General features: G+C 41.3%; 1 protein-coding gene across 2 annotated transcripts in view; it reads left to right on the plus strand.

The window, feature by feature from the left end:
• LHFPL1 (LHFPL tetraspan subfamily member 1) overlaps positions 1-22,442 on the plus strand; it is an 85,823-nt gene that overhangs the window by 18,920 nt on the left and 44,461 nt on the right. For both annotated transcript variants that reach the window (XM_036454502.2, XM_036454503.2), the window contains exon 3: positions 2,230-2,328. In XM_036454502.2, coding sequence (XP_036310395.1) covers positions 2,230-2,328 — 99 coding nt within the window. The remainder of the gene's footprint in view (positions 1-2,229; positions 2,329-22,442) is intronic.

The following is a 22,442-nucleotide window of genomic DNA, read 5'->3' on the forward strand; positions in this document are numbered from 1 at the left end:
GATTGAACTTGGCTTCAGCTTGACACAGACTTGATTCTACCTCCTGTTACCTTTTTCTCAACTTCTTCTGTATCTGCTAACTAACTCAGCATTTCTGTTTCTTTTTTGGATAATATAGTGTTTCTATGTTTCTTGATTAAAACTTTCAGAAACAAGAGTCTGGTCCCGATAATATCTACATGCCAGGTTATGATGTCACCAATTACTGGCCAGCCAATACATTTTATTGTTTTGTATCAGATGCCAATACTAGATCCAATTCACTGTCACCAAAGGCATGGTATGGAAAGGTCAGAGGTTATAAAATGTAAACCTAGGCAGCAGCAAGAGCTGTGGATTTTGCACTTACCCTTAATTAGAAGGCAGTGCTCAAAAGTACCAGATTAGTATTTCTGGTTGGAAGAGTAAGGTTATTAATAAGATCTCACACAGTTTCCCTGTAGTAACTAAATGAACTAAACAAAGTGGAGATAAAGACAAAGGGCACAGTGGAAGGTATGGGAAGATAAAGAAAGGAGGCATAGCCCTACAGGTTTGGCTCAGTGGATAGAGCACAGGCCTTCAGACTGAAGGGTTCCAGATTCAATTCCAGTCAAGGACATGTACCTTGGTTGTGGGCTTGATCCACAATAGGACACATGCAGAAGACAGTTGATCCATGTTTCTCTCATCAATGTTTCTCACTGTCTAGCCTTCTCCCTTCCTCATATATTACACTTGAAACCTATATAATTTTATTAACCAACTAGAGGCCCGGTGCACAAATTCTTGCACCAGTGGGGTCCCCTTGCCTGGCCTGCAGGGATTAGGCCAAATCCAACTTTCCAACATCCCCTGAGGAGTCCCGGATTACGAGAGGGTACAGGCCAGGCTGAGGGACCCCACTGGTGCATGAATCTGTGCACTGGGCTTCTAGTATGCATATAAGGTATTTGATTAGTCCTTCTGCCCTCTACCCTCACTCCTTCTCTCTGAAATTAATCAGTTTCTTTCATGTATCCATGACTATGATTTCCACTCCTGTGTTGAGCATCTGTCCCTGGTGGTCAGTGCACATCATAGCTACTGGTCAGACAGTGGTTTGTCAGCTGGTTGCTTAAGCTTTCATATATATAGTTAGATGTAACCCAATAAAACATACATTAAAAGATACAAAAACAATAAAAGGAGTAAGAGATGGAAGTGATCTTTTGGCACCCATGTTTTTATAAACAGTTAAGCTCAATGTTTAATACTTACACATTAATATACTGTTCATGAGGAGGTTTTATTTTCAGTTTTATATTTGACTTTATTTTTTTATTTTTTAAGTTTTATTTTATTGTTTAAAATATTACATATAGTATTACATATGTCTCCCTTTTCCCCCATTGACCTCCCCCCAGCCACACCCACCCACTGACAGGCCCTCACACCCTAGTGTCTGTGTCCATTGATTATGCTTATATGCAAGCATACAAACCAGTCAGAGAAAGATAAATATCACATGATCTCATTCATTTGTGGAATATAATGAGCATAAACTGATGAACAAAAATAGATACCAAGACAAAGAAGCTTCAAAAAGACTGTCAAACTTCAGTGGAAAGACAGGGGAGGGATCAACCAAAGGACTTGTATGCTTGCAAATAAAATATATTTTTTTAAAGAAAGGAGGCAGGTTTAGCATGAATTTGGGATAATTTCTCTGAAGTAAGCATTTCTGGAAGAGGGAGTGTTGTGCCTGCTCACCAGGAAAAGCCAATGCAACACGCATGCTTTGTGCAGATATCAGCCTGGCAGCTGATTCAACGTTACAGAAATCATGACCTACCTTCAACACTTAGAGACCTAATTGATTGTTAGAAAAGGCTGAATTTTTAGGAAACAGTATTAGTCTCTATATTGTGACTCGTTGTAAATCAGACCAAGATAGAAGAGGATTCTGGTTGGAGAGACCAAATTAGCTTTGTATATCATTGTCAAAAACATTTCAGCTATAAAAATTACATTTCCCTGTCTCAATTCCCAATACTGCCTTTTATAAGTTGTCCCTTCTACAACTCACCACTTATGGCATGACAAAGATATCCTTTTGAGTTGGGTAGTGTAATAGACATTTAGGGTCAAAAGGGAGAGGTAAACTCTGAGTGGAAAAGGTACAATTTGAGCTGAGATAATCTAGAGGGAATATTGGGGTCACACAAGACTTATTTTACTTTTTCTACCTGTGTGTGTTTTTCTTTCTAGGGCTGCTGATAAGCTCAGGCTGTGCATTATACCCTTTAGGATGGAATAGCCCGGAAGTAATGCAAACATGTGGGAATATCTCCAATCAATTTCAGTTAGGTAAGGTGGCCTGGGCAGCATGGTAATGGTGGTTCATCTGTTTTTCAAAGTGCCTTACATCTTGAACGGGCCTCTGGTTGCTCATGGTACTTGCCTGAGTCTCTCTCACTCTGCTAGGTTGTGAGAAGTGGTGGCTTGGCCAGATTATCTGGCCTTGCTAACTCACAAGGAGTGGACATAAATTCCACTTCTTTGACTGTGTCTCTCCACACCCTTTGTGTACTTCTACCAGTACACAAAGGGTGTGGAGAGTAACTAAATGAACTAAACAGGGTCCATGATGGTGTTACCGGATAATGTGGGTGTCTCTCCTGTTTAGATGGAGTCTTATGACCAGTTTGGGGCAACACTATCTACAGCAGGATTTCAAATGCTTGGAGACTGATGATCTGTCATGCTCTAAGTCCTACTCCCTATTAATACATCCTTCTAGGCAATGCTTTTCCAATAGAAATCAACAGTATCTCTTCTTATTCTCCACTGTGGCAGCTAAAGAGGGTGAGCAAAGCCTTGGTTTTCATCATGTATTAGGAACCCAGGTTAAATATTGAGAATTGTTACTGACATGTTACGGGCATTGTTACATTGGCAGTAACTGTTAAATATTAGAAGGAGTGACAGAAATAACTCCTGACTATACTATGCCAACTCTCAATGAGAATGGCTTACATTTACTAATGTGAATGTGAATAGATTGAGCTCTAATTGGAAGACTTAAAAGTATTTTCCAACTTACTATGATGGAAGAGAATAAGAAGGAAAATATCTAAATTTCCTAGACTATTCTCAAGGTAGGAGAGAACTTTGGAACAATGAGGCCACCCATCTCATGTAGCTTATGCCTTATTACTTCCATTTCTCTCTGTTGACTCACACTATTTTTTTTTTTTGTCTCATGAGACTAATTTTTGGAGTAAAGAGTTGCTCACTATAAAAACATAAGGGAAGGATGTGACAAGTGTGGAGAAAAGGGAAGCAAGCTACTGATCCTGCTAGTTGGGGTAGAGAAAGATAAGTATTTCATACATTTATCCTACTTGGTTGTTAGATCTATAATTCTACTTTAAAAATATTTATCCTATATAATAAAAGCCTAATATGCAAATTGTGCCCACAACTGGAGTTCCCTTGGGAATTCGACCTCTGGACCAGTCACTATTACTTGCACTGACCACCAGGGGGAAGATGCTCCAACTGATAGCTTAGCTTGTTTCAGGCACTGGTGGCCTGGACTGGAAAGTGAGGTGTGAGGTGAGAGCCCTCAGGAAGCTCCCAGGGTTTGGCCTGAGCTCCAGGCAAAGGCAGGGAGGGGCAGGAGCCAGAAGGGACCAGGTGGTGTGGAAGGCTGCTACCTGTGATCCTGGAGCCTTGGACTGTGCAGTCCTCTGCAGCTTGTGTCATTCTCAGTGCACAATTTGTAATCTTCAGAGCTGCTGCTTTTTATTTGTTAAGTTTCACTGACTACTCCAGGAGAGTGGGTAGCACCATTAAGGAGGGACAGGACAGGTGCGCCTGCCCAAGGGGTGGCCTCAGGCTCCTGAGGACTTAGGGGTGCAACAAAGAGGGAGATTGGGCTGAGTCAGAGAAATGGAGTCCAAATCTTGAAAGGAAGGAGGAGGCAGTGAGGGACAGAGGGAGAGAGCTATGAAGGGGCCTAGAAAAGCTGATAGATGGAGGCAGCCAAGGAGCCCGGTGCCTCTCCCACAGGACAGGGTCCAAGTCCCTCTCTCCTCCTCCCCATGACCTGTCACCCAGCTCTCATCTGAGGCCCTGCCTGGGCTCACCCCTGAAAAACTCCATACCACTGCAGTCCCTCCAATACTCCGTTGCTCACACCTCCTTACCCACCCTGCACAGCCCTACCCAGCTCCACACAGCATTTGGGGAGCTCCATCCCCAGAGGAGAAAGGGGAAGGCTGCAGACAGGAGGTTGCAGGAAGAGGGGGCTGGGAAGGGCCCATCAAGTTAGATGGAGGGGAGGGAGGGAAAGACCCCACAGGACTGGGAACAGAGATGGCTGGGATAGGTGGGCCATGCTGAAGTGTCGCCCTTGGTTGAATGAAGTACTAGTAGAAATCTTGACCCCATTTTATAGATCCCAGCAGAGTGTTTGTCTTTGTGGGGAGAGGGATAAAAGAGGGGACTGGATGGGTGAAGAGCAGCAACTTTTGATTTATGGCCTATTTATTTTTATTTTTGTTAATATATTTTTCTTGATTTAAGAGAGGAAGGCAGAGGGAGAGAGAGACAGAAACATCAATGATGAGAAAGAATCTGCTGCCTACCACACACCCCTTTCTGGATATTGAGTCTGCAACCCAGGAATGTGCCCTTAACTGGAATCGAACCCAGGACCCTTCAGTCCACAGGTCATGGCTCTATGCGTTGAGCCAAACCAGCTAGGGTGACACATGGCCTATTCAAAACCACTTCAGTAGGCTAAGCAGAGGGTCTTACCACAATGGTGTTACTTGATAATGAGGTGTCTCTCCTTATGTTGGGGTAATCAAAACTACAGTGAAGTAAAGGCACACCCATGCACCCTGCAAATGGGTTTCCACACACACAATGCAATTTACTTCATGTGGCAGCTGAAGAGGATGATCAGAGCCTTAGAAGGACATGAGGTCTCCAAGACCAGGGGCTGGAGGGAAAGTGCGTGCTAAGCATTCCACACCATGAGTTACAATCTATACATATAAAAGCCTAATGTTAGGTGTCTGACTGAGCAGTCAACTGATGATATGCACTGACCACCAGGAGGCAGATGTTTCAATGGGAAGGTTAGCTTGCTGCTGGGGTCCAGCCCATCTGGACTCGGTGAGATGGGGCAGACATGCCTTGGAACCCTCCCTCGGTCTCTCATGCAGACCCTCCCCAGTGACCGGCCCTGATCAGCCCCTATCAGGACTTGGCTTGAGATGGATCAGATCCTTGGCCAAGCAGAGGAACCCCACCCGTGCACAAACTTCATGCACTGGGCTTCTAGTTAATATATAATTCACATACCATAAAATTTTGCCTTTTATTGATAGAATGTATAATTAATGATATTCAGTATGTTCACAAGGTTGTGCAATCATTACTACTATTCAACTTCAGAATATTTTCATGACTCCAAAAGAAATCCCTTACTCATTAACAGTCACTCTCAATTTCCCCCTGTGCCTAACCCCCAGCAACCACTGACTATACAGATATGCTTATTAAGAACATTTCATATAAATGGAATCATATAATATGTGGCTTTTTGTATTTGGCTTCTTTTATTTAACATAATGTTTTCAAAGTTCATCCACATTGTAGTATGTATCAGTACTTTTGCTTTTCATGGCTGACTAATATTTCACTGTATGACTATAACACATTTTATTTGTCTACTCATCAGTAGATAGATGGGTTTTTCCACATGTACACTATCTATACTAATAAAAGAAATATGCTAATTAGCCCAGGTGACCTTACAGACGACCTTCTGGACCTCCTTCTGGACAAAGGTGTGGTTGGGAGGGCCGAGGCAACCTGCCAAGGCTGGGATGATCATAGAGCCCTGGCAGGGTGGGCAAGGCAGGTAGGGACTCCCTGTGGGCAGCGATTGATCAATAGCAGGGTGGGCAGGGCCTCTGTGTGGGTGGGGATTAATGGCAGAGCCCAGGCCGGGTGGGGAACACTTGCCTCGGCTCTGCCATTGATCCCAGAGCCCCAGCAGGGTGGGTAGGGCCTTCCTCTATGCAGCATTGATCACAGAGCCCTATCAGGGTGGGCAGGGAAGGCAGGGCCTCCCTCTAAGCAGTGATTGATCACAGAGTACAGGCCTGGCAGAAAGGGCCTCCCTGTGGGTGGGGATAAATGGTGGAATCCAGGCCAGGTGGGAAATGCCTGCCTCTGCTCTGCCATTGATCTCAGAGCCCCAGAAGGGAGGACAGGACCTCTGTGTGGGTTGGGATCAATGGTGAGCCCAGGCCTGGTGGAAGGACCTCCCTGTGGACAGGGATTAATGGCAGAGCCCAGGCCAGGTGGGAAACTCTTGCCTCCGCTCTGCCATTGATCCCAGAGCCTCAGCAGGGTGGGCAGGCAAGCAGGGGTGGTCAGTTGGGGGTGAACAGGCAGCAGGGAGGGGATCAGTTTGGGGCAAGCAGGCTGTTGGAGGGGGGCAGTTGGAGGCAATCAGACTGGTGGGGGGGGGGGTAATTGCGGGTGATCTGGCCAGCAAGGGAGGCAGATGGAGGCAAGAAGTCTGGTGGGGGGGGGGTCAGTTGGGGGTGAGCAGGCTGGCAGGCAGGAGCGGTTAGGAACCAGAGATCCCAGATTGTAAGATGGATGTCCGACACAGAGATCTGGCTTAAACTGGCAGTTAGACATCCCCCGAGGGGTCCACATTTGGAGAGGGTGCAGGCCAGGCTGAGGGACATACCCCCATGCACAAATTTTGTGTACCGGGCCACTCATTATTAATAATACTGCTATGGCCAAAACCGGTTTGGCTCAATGGATAGAGCGTCAGCCTGCGGACTGAAAGGTCCCGGGTTCAATTCCGGTCAAGGGCATGCACCTTGGTTGTGGGCACATCCCCAGTAGGGGATGTGCAAGAGGCAGCTGATCGATGATTCTCTCTCATCGATGTTTCTAACTCTCTATCCCTCTCTGTGAAAAAACAATAAAATATATAAAAAATAATAATAAAAAAATAATACTGCTATGAATATTTGTGTACACATTTTTGTATGCATACATAGTTTGAAAAATTGACTTGAGAGAGAGAGGGGAAGGAGAGAGACAGACATCAATTTGCTGTTCCACTTCTTTATGCATTCATTGGTTGATTCTTGTATGTGTTCTGACCAGGGATCGAACCAGCAAACTTGGTGTATCAGGATGATGCACTAACCAACTGAGCTACACGGCCAGAGGCACATATACTTTCAATGTTTTTGAGTATGTATCTACATACAGAATTGCTGGGTCAAATGGTAACTTTATGTTTAAAACTTTGAGGAACAGCCAGGCTATTTTCCAAAGTGACTGCATCATTTTACAAAACCAACAACAGTGTACCAGTGTTTCAATTTCTCCAAAACTTCACCAATAGTTATTTTCCATTTTTTAAATTATATCTATCCTAATGAGTGTGAAGTAGTAACTAATTGTTACTTTAATTTGCATTTTCTTATTATGGATGATGTTGAACATCTTTGTATTTATTTATTGGCCATTTCCTTATCTTCTTTAGAGAAATGTCTATTCAAATTATTTGGCTATTTTTAATGGGATATTTGCTTTCTTTTGTTGAGTTGTAAGAGTTCTTTATGTGTTCTGGACACTAGACTCTTTTCAGATATATAATATGCAAGTATTTTTCCATAATTCTGTGGTTTACATTTTCACTTCTTTGATAATATCCTTTGAAGTACAAAATTATTTAATTTTGACAAAATCCAATTTCATTTTTTAAATACATATTTTATTGATTTTTTACAGAGAGAAAGGGAGAGGGGGAGTTAGAAACATTGATGAGAGAGAAACATTGATCAGCTGCCTCCTGCATACTCTCTACTGGTTATGTATGAGCAACCAAGGTACATACCCTTGACCAGAATCAAATCTGGGACCCTTGAGTCCACAGGCCGACACTCTATCCACTGAGCCAAATTGGTTAGGGCCCAATTTCATTTTTTTTTCTTTTTCTGCTTGTGCTTTTGGTCATACCTCAGCATATATTGCCAAATCCAAGGTCAGGAGGACTGTTTTGGCTAATATTGTGTTTCCATGTGAATTTGAGATTCAGCTTGTCAATTTCTGCACAAAGGCCAGTTGGGATTTTGATAGGGTGTTTGTGTTGAACCAATGATTAGTTTGGAGAGTATTGCTTCTTTAGAATATTAAGTTTTCCAGTTCATGAACATGAGATAATGTTCTATCAAGTTAGGTCATCTTTAATTTATTTTGATGATATTTTATAGTTATCAGTATACAAGTCTTAGAGGCTTTGTAAAATATATTCCTAATTATTTTTTTATTGCTTTTTAATAATATTATAAATGGAATTGTTTTTATAATTTTATTTTTGGATACCATTGTCAATGTATATAAATACAAATGATTTTTCTATATTGATCTTATATCTTGCAACCTAGTAGATCTCATTTATTAATTTTAATGATTTTTAGTGGATGACTTAGGATTTTCTATATACAAGATCATGTCATCTGAGAATAGATATAGTTTAACCTTTTCCTTTCCAAATTTTATTTCTTTAGTTTCTTTTCCTTGTCTAATTATCCTTGCTAGAACCTCCAGGACAATATTGAATATAACTTCTGAGAGCACACATTTTTGTCTTATCCCTGATATTAGCAAGGTAAAGCACCCCGTTTCTATCTTTTTTTTTTACAAGTATGGTTTTCATTACATTGAGAGTGTTCCCTTCTATCCATTCAGAATGAAAGTGTCTGGCCTGCATGGCTCAGTGGATTGAGTATTGTCCCATGCACCAAGAGTTTGCTGGTTCTATTCCCAGTCAAGGCATATACCCAGGTTGCAAGCTTGATCCCCAGTAGGGGGCAGGTAGGAGGCAGCCAATTGATGTTTCTCTATCATCAATGTTTCTATCTACCCTAGCTGGTTTGGCTCAGTGAATAGATACTTGGCCCACAGACTGGAGTCCCAGGTTCAATTCCAATCAAGGGTACATACTTCAATTGCAGGCTCAATCCCCAGTCCAGGTCAGGACTCCTAAGTTAGGCAACCAATTGATGTGTCTCTCTCACATTGATATTTCTCTCTCTCTTCTTTCTCCCTCCATTCCACTCTCTCTAAAAATCAATAGAAAAGTATCTTCAGGTGAGAATTTAAAAAAAAAAAAGTGTACTGAATTTTGTCAAATGCTTTTTTTTTGCTTACTGAGATAATCATATGAATTTTATTGATTGATTTTCATATGTTAAACCAACCTTGCATTTCTGGGATAAGTTTCTGTTGATCATGCTGTATAATCCATTTCATACTTTCCTGGATTTTGTTTGCTAATATTTTGTTTTTTGTTTTATGTTTTTTAAATTTCTTTATTGATTAAGGTATTACACATGTGCCCTCATTTCTTCATTACCCCCCATCTCCCTTTCATGCCCCTTTTTGAGTTGAGGATTTTTGCATCAAAACTCATTAGAAATATTGATCTGTATATTTATTTTCTTATGATGTATTTTTTGGACTTTAGAATAAGGGTAATATTGGCCTCATAGAATGAGTTGCTCTGATTCTACTTTGATTAATGTAAAATGCCAAAAGTTAAAAATTATATACATGATTTACATGTAGTCATTTGGCAGTTTTCTGTACTAAACAGCATTCCCAGGAACCCAGTTGAAAAACAGGAAATTTTGTGTGTGGCTGTCTCTGCCCCAAGTTGATGGCCTTCAATTGTGTTTATAACAGGATCATTAATTTTCTCTTTCTTCTCTTACTAAATTTTCTGTTATTGCTTTTATCTCCATTGCAGTCTCCTCATTTACTTACCTTTCTCTTTTGCACCATGTGTCTGGCCAGGGGTGCTAACTTTCCTCTCCCCAGTGCACTGGACAGTGTTATTCTATGAATCCTTATGGATAAAGATATTGCTGAATCCTGCTTGTCAAGCCTCCAAGTTCCTGTTTTGAAACACCTTTGCATTCTTTTTTTTTTTTAATATATTTTATTGATTTTTCACAGAGAGTAAGGGAGAGAGATAGAGAGCTAGAAACATCAATGAGAGAAAATCATTGAGAAACATTGATGAGAGAGAATCATCCTGCACTCCCCCTACTGGGAATGTGCCCGCAACCAATGTACATGCCCTTGACCAGAATCGAACCTGGGACCTTTCAGTCCTATCCACTGAGCCAAACCGGTTTCGGCCACCTTTGCATTCTTACAACTGCCTAAGTGTCTCTCATCCCTCTTACACTCACACTTCGTGCTGCCCATATTCTCCAATTACATGTCCCCACATTTACACCTTAATGGTTAATGTTGAAAAGAAGAAATAACCGGTGCCATCTTTGGCCCCTTTCTGGTCAACTGTCCAAACATACATGACAGTGTCAGCTGTATTAATTGTTCCCTTAAAAAATAGAGGTGATCCAGACACAGCAGAAAGACATAGAGTAGCCGAAACTGGTTTGGCTCAGTGGTAGAGCGTCGGTCTGCGGACTGAAAGGTCCCAGGTTTGATTCAGGTCAGGGGCACATCCCCGGTGGGGGGGGGTGCAGAAGGCAGCTGGTCTCTCATCGACGTTTCTAGTTCTCTATCTCTTTCCCTTCCTCTCTGTAAAAAATCAATAAAATATATTTTTTTAAAAAGGAAAGAAAAAGATAAGAGTAGAATTAAAATATTTTATGATATGCTGGGAATGCCACGATTATAAATTTCAAGGTTTGGAAATGCCATGCTAGAAGTGCATCCTTCTCCTTAAAGCTTTCTTTAATACTCTAGAGATTCTGGCAGTGTAGAAGCATCCTCAACACACCTTAGATATTTTCTGGATGAATAAACAAAACACAAAGAACATACATGAAATGTCCATTTTATAGTCTTTTGTTTCTTTTTCTTTGAGAGGCAGCATGGTATACTAAAAGAGCATAGGCTTTGGAGTCAAAGATATCAGTTGGCATCCAGGCTCTTTCGTAATACATGGGGGAAAGTTGCTTGATGTTCTGTCTCAGTTTCCTTATCTGTAAATGGGAGACAATAATGGTACCAGTGTTTTTACAATGAAAAGAAAAGGTATATTAAAGTACCAAGCATAGTGTTTGACTTAAAGTATATGTAACCTTCTTTAAAAGATAGAGTAGAATGTGCTGGGGATGGGGTGGGCTAGACTGTCATTTGATAGCATTTACTTTAATCCTGCTGTAGGCCCTATACTCAACTATGCATTCTTTATTTTGTGAAGAGAGATTCATAGAATCAAGAAAGACATGGACCTTATTTAAGGAACAAAGCTTCTTACCCTGAATTCCTTGAGAGAGATGAAGGGTATAAAAAGGACAATAGGAGTATGCATTGTCAAAATGGTTTTGAGAGTAAAAGATTTCTCACTCTGAAACTATGAATGGCCTCTTTTAGCCTCTGGTATAAAGGGGTCACACCCATGTCTACAATTCCTTTTTGCCTAGGTCTCCATTTAAGTTATCCTAAACCATCCACAATTATGATTTTTAGTCTTAATCTGAATTATCAAAGATATAACTTGTATTAAGACAGTAGTCTTATTGTCTGCATTGAATTAAAGATAGCCACAGAATCATTGATAGTCTTCCCATAGTGAAGCTGGGGTCATCTCTAACCCTTCTCTCCAAAATCTGGGCTGGCACCTATAACTACTTTAAGCAATAGAGTAAGGCAGAAGTGATATCAAGCTTTTTCTAGGCCTAACCTCTACAGAACATGCAGGTTTCCATGTGAGTTTCTTGAAAATCTGAGCCATCCTATCTAATAAAAGAGTAATATGCAAATTAACCACCACCCCACTACATCCACAAACCACGCCCACAAGCCAATCAGGAGCAACTATGCAAATTAACCCAACCAAGATGGCTGCAGCCACAGAGAGCAGGAGGGAGGCTTGGGTTTCCCTGGTGATAGAGGAAGCCAAGCTTTCCACCTGCCTTGGCTGGCCCAGGCCTACACTCAGGCTACAAAATTTCAATTATAGAAGATACATAAATCCCAACAGAAATGGCGGCAGCCATGGAGCTGGAGAGAGCAGGAGGCTAGGGTTGACTCAGGTGATGGAGGAAGCCAAGCTTCTGCAGCCCTGGCCTGCTTTGACATCCACTTAAGGCTACAAAGTTTCAATTATAGATAATAAATAAATTCCAACAGAAATGGCTGCCACTGGGGAGCAAGCAGACGGCTTGACTCTGCTCCAGGCAACAAAGTTTCAATTGTAGAAGATAAATAAATCCCAGACACCAGGGCTTCCCCTTGGGTTGCCCGGGGTGTGGCCAGCCTGCAAACTGCCACAGACCCCTCCCTCGCCCAGGCCTCCCTACGCCCCAAGGGAACCCTCACCCTGATTCAGGATACCCTTCAGGACAAACCAGCTGGCCCCCACTCCTGCACCAGGCTCTATCCTATCTAACAAAAGAGTAATATGCAGATTGACCATCACTCAAACACACAAGATGGCTGCCCCTATGTGGTCAAAGATCCTGCCCCCATGTGGACACAAGATGGCCACCACAAGATGGCCATCAGGGTAGGGCAGTTGGGAAGGTCCAGGCTTACAAGGGAGGGCAGTTGGGGGCAATCAATCCTGAAGGGAAAGGCAGTTAGGGGTGACCAGGTTGGCAGAGGAGGGAAGTTGGGGGCAAACAGGCTGGCAGGGGGGCAGTTAGACATCAATCAGGCTGGCAGGCAGAAATGGTTAGGGGCAATCAGGAAGGCAGGCAGGTAAGCAGTTGGGAGCCAGAAGTACTGGATTGTGAGAGGATGTCTGAATGCCCGTTTAGATCTCAACCACCTGGGAGGGACTAGGCCTGCAATCTGGGAACCACCAGGATTGGGTCTAAATGGGCAGTTGGACATACCTTGAGGGGTCCCAGATTAGAAAGGGTGCAGGCTGGGCTGAGGGACACCCGCCCCTATGCATGAATTTCATGCACTGGGCCTCTAGTCATATAATAAAATCTGACTGTTCTTCTGGAGAGATATGGAAAATTTCAGAGATAGATTTAGAGATAGAGGAGTTCCAGCTGAGGTAAAACTTTCAACCATTTCTACTAAGGCACCAGATATGTGATTGAAGCAGTCTTGGAACCTCCATAGTAGCCATCTGAATGCCACTGAATGATCCTAGTTAGTGCCATTGCAGTAGAGTATCACTTTTCTGAGAACTAACAAAATTGTGACCTACAGATTCACGAAATACAATAAAATGGTTGTTGTTTTAAGTTACTATGTTCTGGGGGTATTTTATTATAGAAACCCGGTGCACAAAATTCATGCACTTGGGGGGTGGGGGGCGGTCAGCCCAACCTAACCCCTCTTGTAGTTGGGTAGTCCTCGGGGGATGTCTGATTGATGGCTTAGGCCCACTCCCCACTTAATCTCTTGGAGAGTTATTAATGTTTATAGATCTCACCCCACAGTTGGACATCCTTAGTGCTGCTGTGGAGGCGGGAGAGGCTCCCACCACTGCTTCTAGGTTTTCTCGCTGTGAGCCCAGCTCAGGGCTTCTGGCTGAGCAGCCCTCTCCCTGTGGGAGCACACTGACCACCAAGGGACAGCTCCTGCATTGAGCGTCTTCCCCCTGGTGGTCAGTGCGTGTCATAGCAACCAGTTATTCTACAGTTCAGTCAATTTGAATATTAGCCTTTTATTATATAGGATAGATAACCAGGAAATGCAAAAATCATACACATATAAACTTAAAATTATTTATAATAAAACATAATATATGTAAGAAAACAGTACATAAAGGTTTAAAATGCAAAGTTAGTCTTTTTACAGACCTCAATCCCATTCCTCAAAGGGACCATTAATTTCCTTTTTATCTCTCCAGAATTGTTCATAAATATAAAAATGTGTTTTTATGCATATCTTTATATTTAAGCAAGATCATATTATGTATATATCTAACCAATCTAGCTAGCTATACCATTCTTCACCTTGCATTTTTCACTTACTAATATCTCTTGGAGAGTTATTTATGTTTATAGATCTCTTCCCATAGTTTAGGTATGTCATATTTTTCCACTGTAGAGACAGCATAAAGTCTATGAGGGCAGAAATTTTTTGTCTATAAGATTGAATAACTCAGCTGGTAGAGTGCCAGAGATTGGATTCAAAATCTAAAAGTCTGGTCTAGGTAGGATCATCCAATAGAAGTATCTGCAATGATGGAAATGTTCTGTGTCTTACTGTTTAATATGTTAGCCACTAGCGACATGTTTTTGTTGAACAATTGAACTGTGTAGGTTAGTGAGTCTGAATTCATAATTTATTATTATTTACTTAAATTTTATTTATTTATTAATTTATTTTATTTTATTAGTTTAAATGCAATAGCCACAGAGTGACTAGTGACTACCATATTGGGCAGCAGGGCTTTACAGTCTTTGCTCTTAGCTGCTATGCTCCTCTGTAGAGAAGAGAAAGCCTCTTAAAGAGACTCAGAAGGAGTAGCCAGAGAACCATATAAAGAAAATCAAGAATGTGAGGTCACAAAGCTGAGAGGAGTAGAATATGTCAACAAAGAGGGCTTTTTTGTGTTTAATTGTGTTTAATGCTTTTGCAGTTTGCTATATGAGAATAGAGAAGTGACCATTGGAGTCAGCCAGACCAAGGTGACCTAGAGGAGCAATTTTTCAGTTATAGATATTGGAGGTATTGTGAGATACAGACTATGAAAGCAGCATGTGGAGATAATTCTTTAAAAAAGTTTTGTTATGAAGAAGAGCTGAAAAATTGAGAAATAGCTGGAGGAGAAAGTGGGAAGAAGAGAGGCTTTTTCTAAAATAGCCAAAAACTTGAATGATGATGGTAATGATTATACATTGGAGAGAGATTGATGCAGAAAAACAAAGTACTTAAGAAAGTGACAGTTTAATGAGGACCCTTGAACTGAGATTTCAAATGTTCTAAACTGATTTCCTAATAAACATATTTCAGCTTTGCTGTGATTTTCAAAATCCTTTTAGAGCCACAAAAACTGCTAAAGAATTGCTTCATATCCAATGTCCTATAGACAATGGACACACAAATTAGGCCCACTGAGAATTTAGTAAAGGTAAATACTTCTAATGTAACATAGCTCTTTTCAAACAAGCTTATAAAACCATTGTGTTATCAATAGAACTTAATTCTAAGGTAAGGTCTGTATCATCTATCAATAGATTACATTTGCAACATGTTAATCGGAATAAAATGATCCTTAAAAGTACATGCATAGCAGATTGTAATTTGTCCATTTTATAATGAGGAAAACATGAGATATGGAAAGGCAAAGTGATTTGTGTAAGGTCATACAATAAGTTAAAGGTAGAACTCTTAATGGAGCCTATCTCCTAATTCTCTGTCCTGTGTGTGCTACAATGACATTTTCCCTTTCTATATTTTATTATTATTATTTTTTAATAATAATAATATTGATTAAGTTATTACATGTGTCCTTATCTCCCCATTACCCTCCAAACCCCACCCCACTCATGCCCTCACCCCCCTGTTGTCTGTGTCCATTGGTTAGGATTATATACATGCATACAAATCCTTTGGTTGATCTCTCCCCCTTACCCCACCCTCCCTACCTTCCGTCTGAGGTTTGACGTTCTGATAGATGTTTTTCTGTCTCTGGATAGAACTGGAGAGCATTATGCTAAGTGAAATAAACCAGTCAGAAAAAGATAAATATCACATTATCCCACTCATTTATGGAATATAATGAACAACATAAACAGATGAACAAAAACAGATCCCTTTCTCTTGGTGAGAGTATGTCTTGAGTCATTTGAAAATTCTTTTTCTTAAGACATACTTTAGCTCTATTGTATTAAAAAACAAATGTCTGGCACATTATGGAAAGTACACGGTAATTTTTTTTTTGTAGAAAGTTCTATTTTTCTACACATGAGTCTAACATCCAAGTTTGAACTACTGTTCTTCATCAACAGAAGATCTCTCACAATTAGCTATATGAAAAAATTTATCTTGAATGAATGATAACATATCCTAGATATTCAAGTGTTAATTCCTTAATTAATGTTGGGCTCTTTTATTTACATATTTGGAGGTTTTGCAATGAATATGACTACATTAAGTAAAAAGCATTTTCTCATACCCTAGCCGGTTTGGCTCGTTGTATAGAACATTGGCCTGCAAACTGAAGGGTCCCAGGTTCTATTCCAGTCAAGGGCACATGCCCAGGTTGCAGGCTCAATCCCCAGTGTGGGGCATGTAGGAGGCAGCCAATCAATGATTCTCTCTCATAATTAATATTTATGTCTCTTTCTCCCTTTTTCTTTTTCACTGAAATAAATAAAAAATATATGAAAAAAATCATTTTTTCACAATGGGGATATTTATTTTAACAATAAAACAATTTAAAACAGTCAAATGACATAAATAGACACCAAATAGGACATACAGATGGCCATGAGACATATGAAAAATGCTCAATGTCATTAATCATCAGAGAAATACAAATTAAAACTACAATGAGATATCACTTCTCACCTGCCAGAATGGCTACCATCAATAAATAACAAATGACAAGTGCTGGAGAGAATGTGGAGAAAAGGAAACCCTAGTACGCTACTGGTGAGAATGCAGACTGGTGCAGCCACAATAGAAAACAGTATGGAGTTTCCTCAAAAAATTAAAAATAGAGCTGCCGTTTGACTCAGAGATTCCACTTCTAGGAATATATCCTAAGAATCCCAAAATACCATTGAGAAAGAATACATGCATCCCTATGTTCATCGCATCATTATCCACAATAGCTAAGATGTGAAAACAATGCAAGTTCTCATTAGTAGATGAGTGGCTAAAAAGCTGTGCTACATTTATACAATGGAATACTCTGCAACATTAAAAAAAAAAAAAAGATATTTTACCCTTTGAGACAGCATGGAGAGACCTAGAGACTATTATGCTAAGCAAAATAAGCCAGTCAGAGAAAGAAAAGCATCACATGTTCTCACTTATATATGAAATCTAATGAATAAAATAAACTGATGAACAAAATAGATCCAGAGACATAGAAGCATGGAACAGACTGACAAATCTCAAAGGAAAGGGGCTAGGATGGGAAGAGATTAATCAAATAACATATGCATATATGCATTACCAATGTTCATAGACAATAGTCAGTGAAGGCCTGGGGTAGGGCATGAACTTGGTGGAGGGGGACAAGTTCACTAAACGCTTGACCTTCTTCCTTTCACCACCTCTCCTGTTTCTAGGATCTCTTCTCATGCCTCCCAGTCCATCTTCCAGGTCACTGCTATCCCAGTCCTCTGCTCTACTTCCCCTGCTGGAATATCACTTACCTGGTTCTCACATGCCAGAGTTATCAGTTCATAAGTGTAGAGAATTGATTCTCTTTCTTATTTTATTCATTTGAAGAAGAATTTAACTTGCATAAAACCCCAAAGGATCCAAAGTAGCCAGAACAAGCTGAAAGAAAACAAAATTGAAAACATCACACTCCCTAATTTAAACTATTACAAAATTATACTAGTCAAAACAATGTGCTTTTTGTATAATGACAGATGTGTAAATCAATGGAACAGAATGGAGTTCAAAAATAAACCCATCCAGATATGGCCAATTAAATTATGACAAGAAAACCAAGAATATACAGTGGAGAAAGGAAAGTCTCTTCAATAAATGCTGTTGGGAAAACAACATGCGAAGAAGAAGAAGAAGAAGAAGAAGAAGAAGAAGAAGAAGAAGAAGAAGAAGAAGAAGAAGAAGAGGAAGAGGAGAGGAGGAGGAGGAGGAGTAGGGAGGAGGAGGAGGAGGAGGAGGAGGAGTAGGAAGAAGAGTGAAGAAGAATAGGAAGAAGAAGAGTGAGAGAGGAGAAGAATAGGAATAATAGAGGAAGAAGAAGGTGAAGAAAGAAGGAGAAAATAATGAGCCCAGAAGGAGCCTCCTCCTCCTCCGCGCCGCTCCCCTCATTCTTCCTAGTCCACAGTCTTTCTTCTGTCTTCCTCCTACATACATCTCCCTGCAAACCTACCTCCACCTCTCCTCACTCCTCATCCTCAATCGCTCCTCCTCCTCCCCCCCCCCTCCGCCTCAATCCTCCTCCTCCTCTCTCCTCCTCCTCCACCTGCGCTCGCTCCTCACCCCTCCTTTGTCCATTCCTCCTGTCCTTTTCCTTATCCCGTTTCCCTGATTCCGTTGCCCTTTTGCCTCTTTCCGTTCCCCCCCCCCCCCCCTTCCCTTCCTTCACTTTCCTTCCCTCCTCCTTCCTACCCTCCCCTTTCCTTCCCCCTTCCTGCCTTACCTTTCCATTGTCATCCCCCCTTACTTCCTTCGTGAGTATCTTATCCTTCCGTTCTTTCTTTCTTGCTTCCCGTCCCCTACCCCCCTCCTTTTCCCCCCCCCTCCCCCCCTTCCCCCCCTTATATTAAGAACTTGAATATAGGACCTGAAACCATAAAACCCTTAGAAGAAAACATTAATAGTAGGCTTTCAGATACTGATCTTGGCAATGATTTTTTTTTTTTTGTGTGTGTGTGCATTTGAAACCAAGAGAAAGGCAACAAAAGAAACAAATGGGACTACATCAAACTAAAGTATTTTACACAACAAAAGAAACCATCAACAAAATGAAAAGGTAACCCACAGAATGAGAGAAACTATATGCAATCATATATATGATAAAGAGTTAATATCCAAAGTATATAAGAACTTATACAACTCAATAGCAAAAAGGTGATAAAAACTAGAGGCCCGGGGCATGAATTTTGCACAGGTGGAGTCCCTTGGCCTGGCCAGCAATTGGGACCAACTGGGGCTGGCAGGGCGGGAGGGATCATGTGAGATTAGCCAGCCATGGGAGGTTGGCTTTGAGAGTGCACTGACCACCAGGGGTCAGTCCCCGCACTGCATTGAATATCTTTCCCCTGGTGGTCAGTATGTGTCATAGCTTCTGGCCGGTCATTTGGTCATAACAGTCACTTAGATATATATATATATATATATATATACACACACACACACACACACACACACACACACACACACATACACATACTAGTGGCACAGTGCATGAAATTGATGAACATTAAAAGGGAGTTAAATAGATGAAAATATTTTAATATTGCTATTTGCCCTTTCTCTATAATAGAAATGTCAAAGATGAAAGAAAATTATCTTTCTTTCATGTTTATGAAATCTCCCTCTTGTCACAGTCTGAGACATGCCACCATGGGACCCAGAGTAAAGTCCCCGTCCACCTACTTACACCTTGAAATTACACAAGACTCAGACTGGGCCTACCCAACCCCCATCAAGCCCTGCCGGGTGGGAGGCATGGCCTCAGGTCCCCCATAAAGCCCTGCCAGGTGTGGGGAAATGGCCTCAGATCTTCTGGCCCGGCTTCAGGTCCCCTGTCAAGCCTCAGGTCCTCCGGCCCAGCACTGGGGTGAGGGTTGTGGCCTCAGGCCCCCTGGTCCAGGCATGAGGGTGTGATGACCATTTGCATATTAGCTCTTTTTTTAAAATATATTTTAATTGATTTTTTTTACAGAGAGGAAGAGAGAGGGATAGAGAGAAAACACCAATGAGAGAGAATCATCGATCAGCTGCCTCTTGCACACCCCCTACTGGGAATGTGCCCACAACCAAATACATGCCCTTGACCAGAATCGAACCTGGGACCTTTCAGTTCGCAGGCTGACGCTCTATCCACTAAGCCAAAATGGTTTCGGCAATGCATATTAACTCTTTATTATCCTCTATAATAAAAGTGTAATATGAAAATCGACCAAAAAGCCAAATAGTGGAAGGACCATCCAGATGACCATCTGGGATCACGCTATGACAGCCCCTGGTGCCAGAACAAGCCAAAGTGGGTGCAATGCAATTGGTCAGGGGCCCAGCCATCATCCCATGATCTCCCACAGAGGGAGGCCCAGGCCACCCACTGCAGGCTGTGGCGGGTGGTGGGGCCTCACTCTGTGAGGGAAGCCCAGTTCCAGGTGCCAGAAGGAAGATGGTGCTGGCAGCCAGTGGAAGGAAGGCCTACTCTTGCATGAATTTTATGCATCTGGCCTCTAGTATATGATAAGAAATAACAAGTGGTGGTGAGGTTGTGGAGAAAAGAGAACCCTTGTATACTGTTGTTGGAAATATATTGGTGCAGCTACTTTGGAAAACAGTATGGAGCTTCTTAAAATAGAGATCCAAGATGGTGGCTGATGGGATGGTAGTCAGCAAGATAGTGTGAATGAGTGAGTGAGTGAGTGAGTGAAAGGAGATAGTGTGGATGTGCGGGAAGTGTGTGTATTTGTGAGTGAAGGACAGTTATATTCTACAGGACTGTTGGAGGCTGGCAGACCAGTATCCCCTGGTTGGGAAGCCTCTGTTATCACTTAAATATCTCCCAGAGTAGCTGCTCTGCTGCAGAGATTGCACCATCTTGAAGGGGCGAGTGGTTGTGATTGGCTAACTTCACTCAGGGAGACCTTGGATACTTCCTGGGACCCTACAGCCCCAACACCCAGGGATCAGCTGCCTCAGCTGTGAACCTATGAACACCAAGACTCAAACCTACCCGGCTGCAGGTGCCTAAAATGTTTGTCCAGGGGGAGACAAGATGGCGGCCAAATATGTGGTTGGGTCCTGTGCCTTCTTCACAGAGCAGCTAGAAGAAATAGTTGAATCAAATAACATGCACCTGGAATTGTTGAATTAAACACAATTAATGAGGCAATCCATGGATGGAAAGGTCAGAGATCGCCTGGAGAGAAGTGAATCTGGGCTCCAGGTTGGAGGGAGAAATGTGCACAGCAGAGACTACAGTCTCAGAGGAAGACTGCGCTGCACCAAATCTGCAGCCCTTGGGGTCAGTATAGAAATCGAATGTGGAAGGGGGTTCACAGGGCTGCTGGCAGGAGGTACTTTAGATCTAAGTCCACAGCCATGGAAGACTATGCCCAGAATGGCAGCCTGAAGTTCTATACAAGCCGCATAGTGCTGGGGGGGAGAAAGACACAGGTGGTGAGTTGCTTTGTCTTTATAACTTCCTTGCTTTTCTTACTAAACCCAGTGCATAGGATCTTTCAATTAAAAACACTCACCAATACTCTGCAGGGGAAGGTGACTTTTGTAGAAACTGGGGAGCAGAATAGGGAGAGATGAGAAGGAAACCAGCTCTGGAAAGTCCATTCTTGAGTATGGCAGGAAAAGGAAGAGTCTAGACATGCCCAGGGAGCCTTGCAGGGATTGGGTTGAGGGGCTATTTGGTTCCATAAACAAATACAGAAACATCACCACCCAGAGGCTGTGTCAGAAATTGAAGCTTATGTAAATACAACTGAAGGCAGACAAAGAAACAAAGCAAGCAGAGATTCCACCTGCTTTAAAACAAGGTTGTGGCTTATGGCACAGAGGAGCGGTGGATCACAGGAACTTTAACACTGTGCAGACTACCTGACAGGAAACAGATGTGCCACACAGAACAGTAGAGAGGGGTCTTAAACCAGCCCCCATGGGTCTTTAAGCCCCACTGAAGTGAACAAACTTCTCAAATTCACTTTTTAATTTATCTTTTAATTAAGAATCATTTTTCTCACGATATATTTTACTTTTTTATTATTATATTTTTATTATTACTATTATTTAAACCATTTTTTAAAGTTTTATTTTATTTTATTTTTTTCTGGATTAGTGTTCTACAGTTTTATTTTTCATAATTATTTTACTCTATCTCAAGTTTTTCCTTTATGCCAACACTTTCTCCTCAGCTGTTCCCCCTTTCACACCCTCTTTCTCTTCACTTGTTCCTGCTTTAGTTTTTCTCTATTCTTTCCTTTTGCTACCTGTTAAAAATTGATCTTACTTATATATCTAATTTTCTCTCCCCTATTCCAAGTCCATGCACACTTCTCTTTTCTCTTTATTTACTAGCCAGTTTTTCATTTCTTTCCTTTCTTTCGTTCTTCTTTTCTTCTTTCTTTCTTTCCTTTCTTTCTTTTCTTTCTTTCTTTTTCATTCTTTCTTATTTTTCTTTCTGTGTTTGTTGTGTTTTTTAGTTGTTTTTTTTCTGTTTTTATTATTTTAATTTTTGAATTCTTCTGTTTTTTTCTCTCCTCACTTTCTCTACTTCAACTAATACCTTAATTGGTTTCAATCACCAACCCAGACCTATCTATTCTATATTATCCTTTTCCAAAAATAGAATAGATGAACACATAGATAGATTAAAGAAAGGGGAAATTATGTATTTTTTCATATATATATTTACAATTATTATTATTTTTATTTATTTATTTATTTTATTTATTTATTTTTAGTATGGTTGTTTTTACTTTTCTTCTTATATACCTCATTCTTTTTCTCACTCCTCTATATGAATCATGGTCATTCTCCATCCATTCAATTCTTGACATTACCTCCTGGAAATA

This window comes from Pipistrellus kuhlii, unplaced genomic scaffold (assembly GCF_014108245.1).
Source record: "Pipistrellus kuhlii isolate mPipKuh1 unplaced genomic scaffold, mPipKuh1.p scaffold_m20_p_29, whole genome shotgun sequence".
Lineage (NCBI taxonomy): Eukaryota > Metazoa > Chordata > Mammalia > Chiroptera > Vespertilionidae > Pipistrellus > Pipistrellus kuhlii.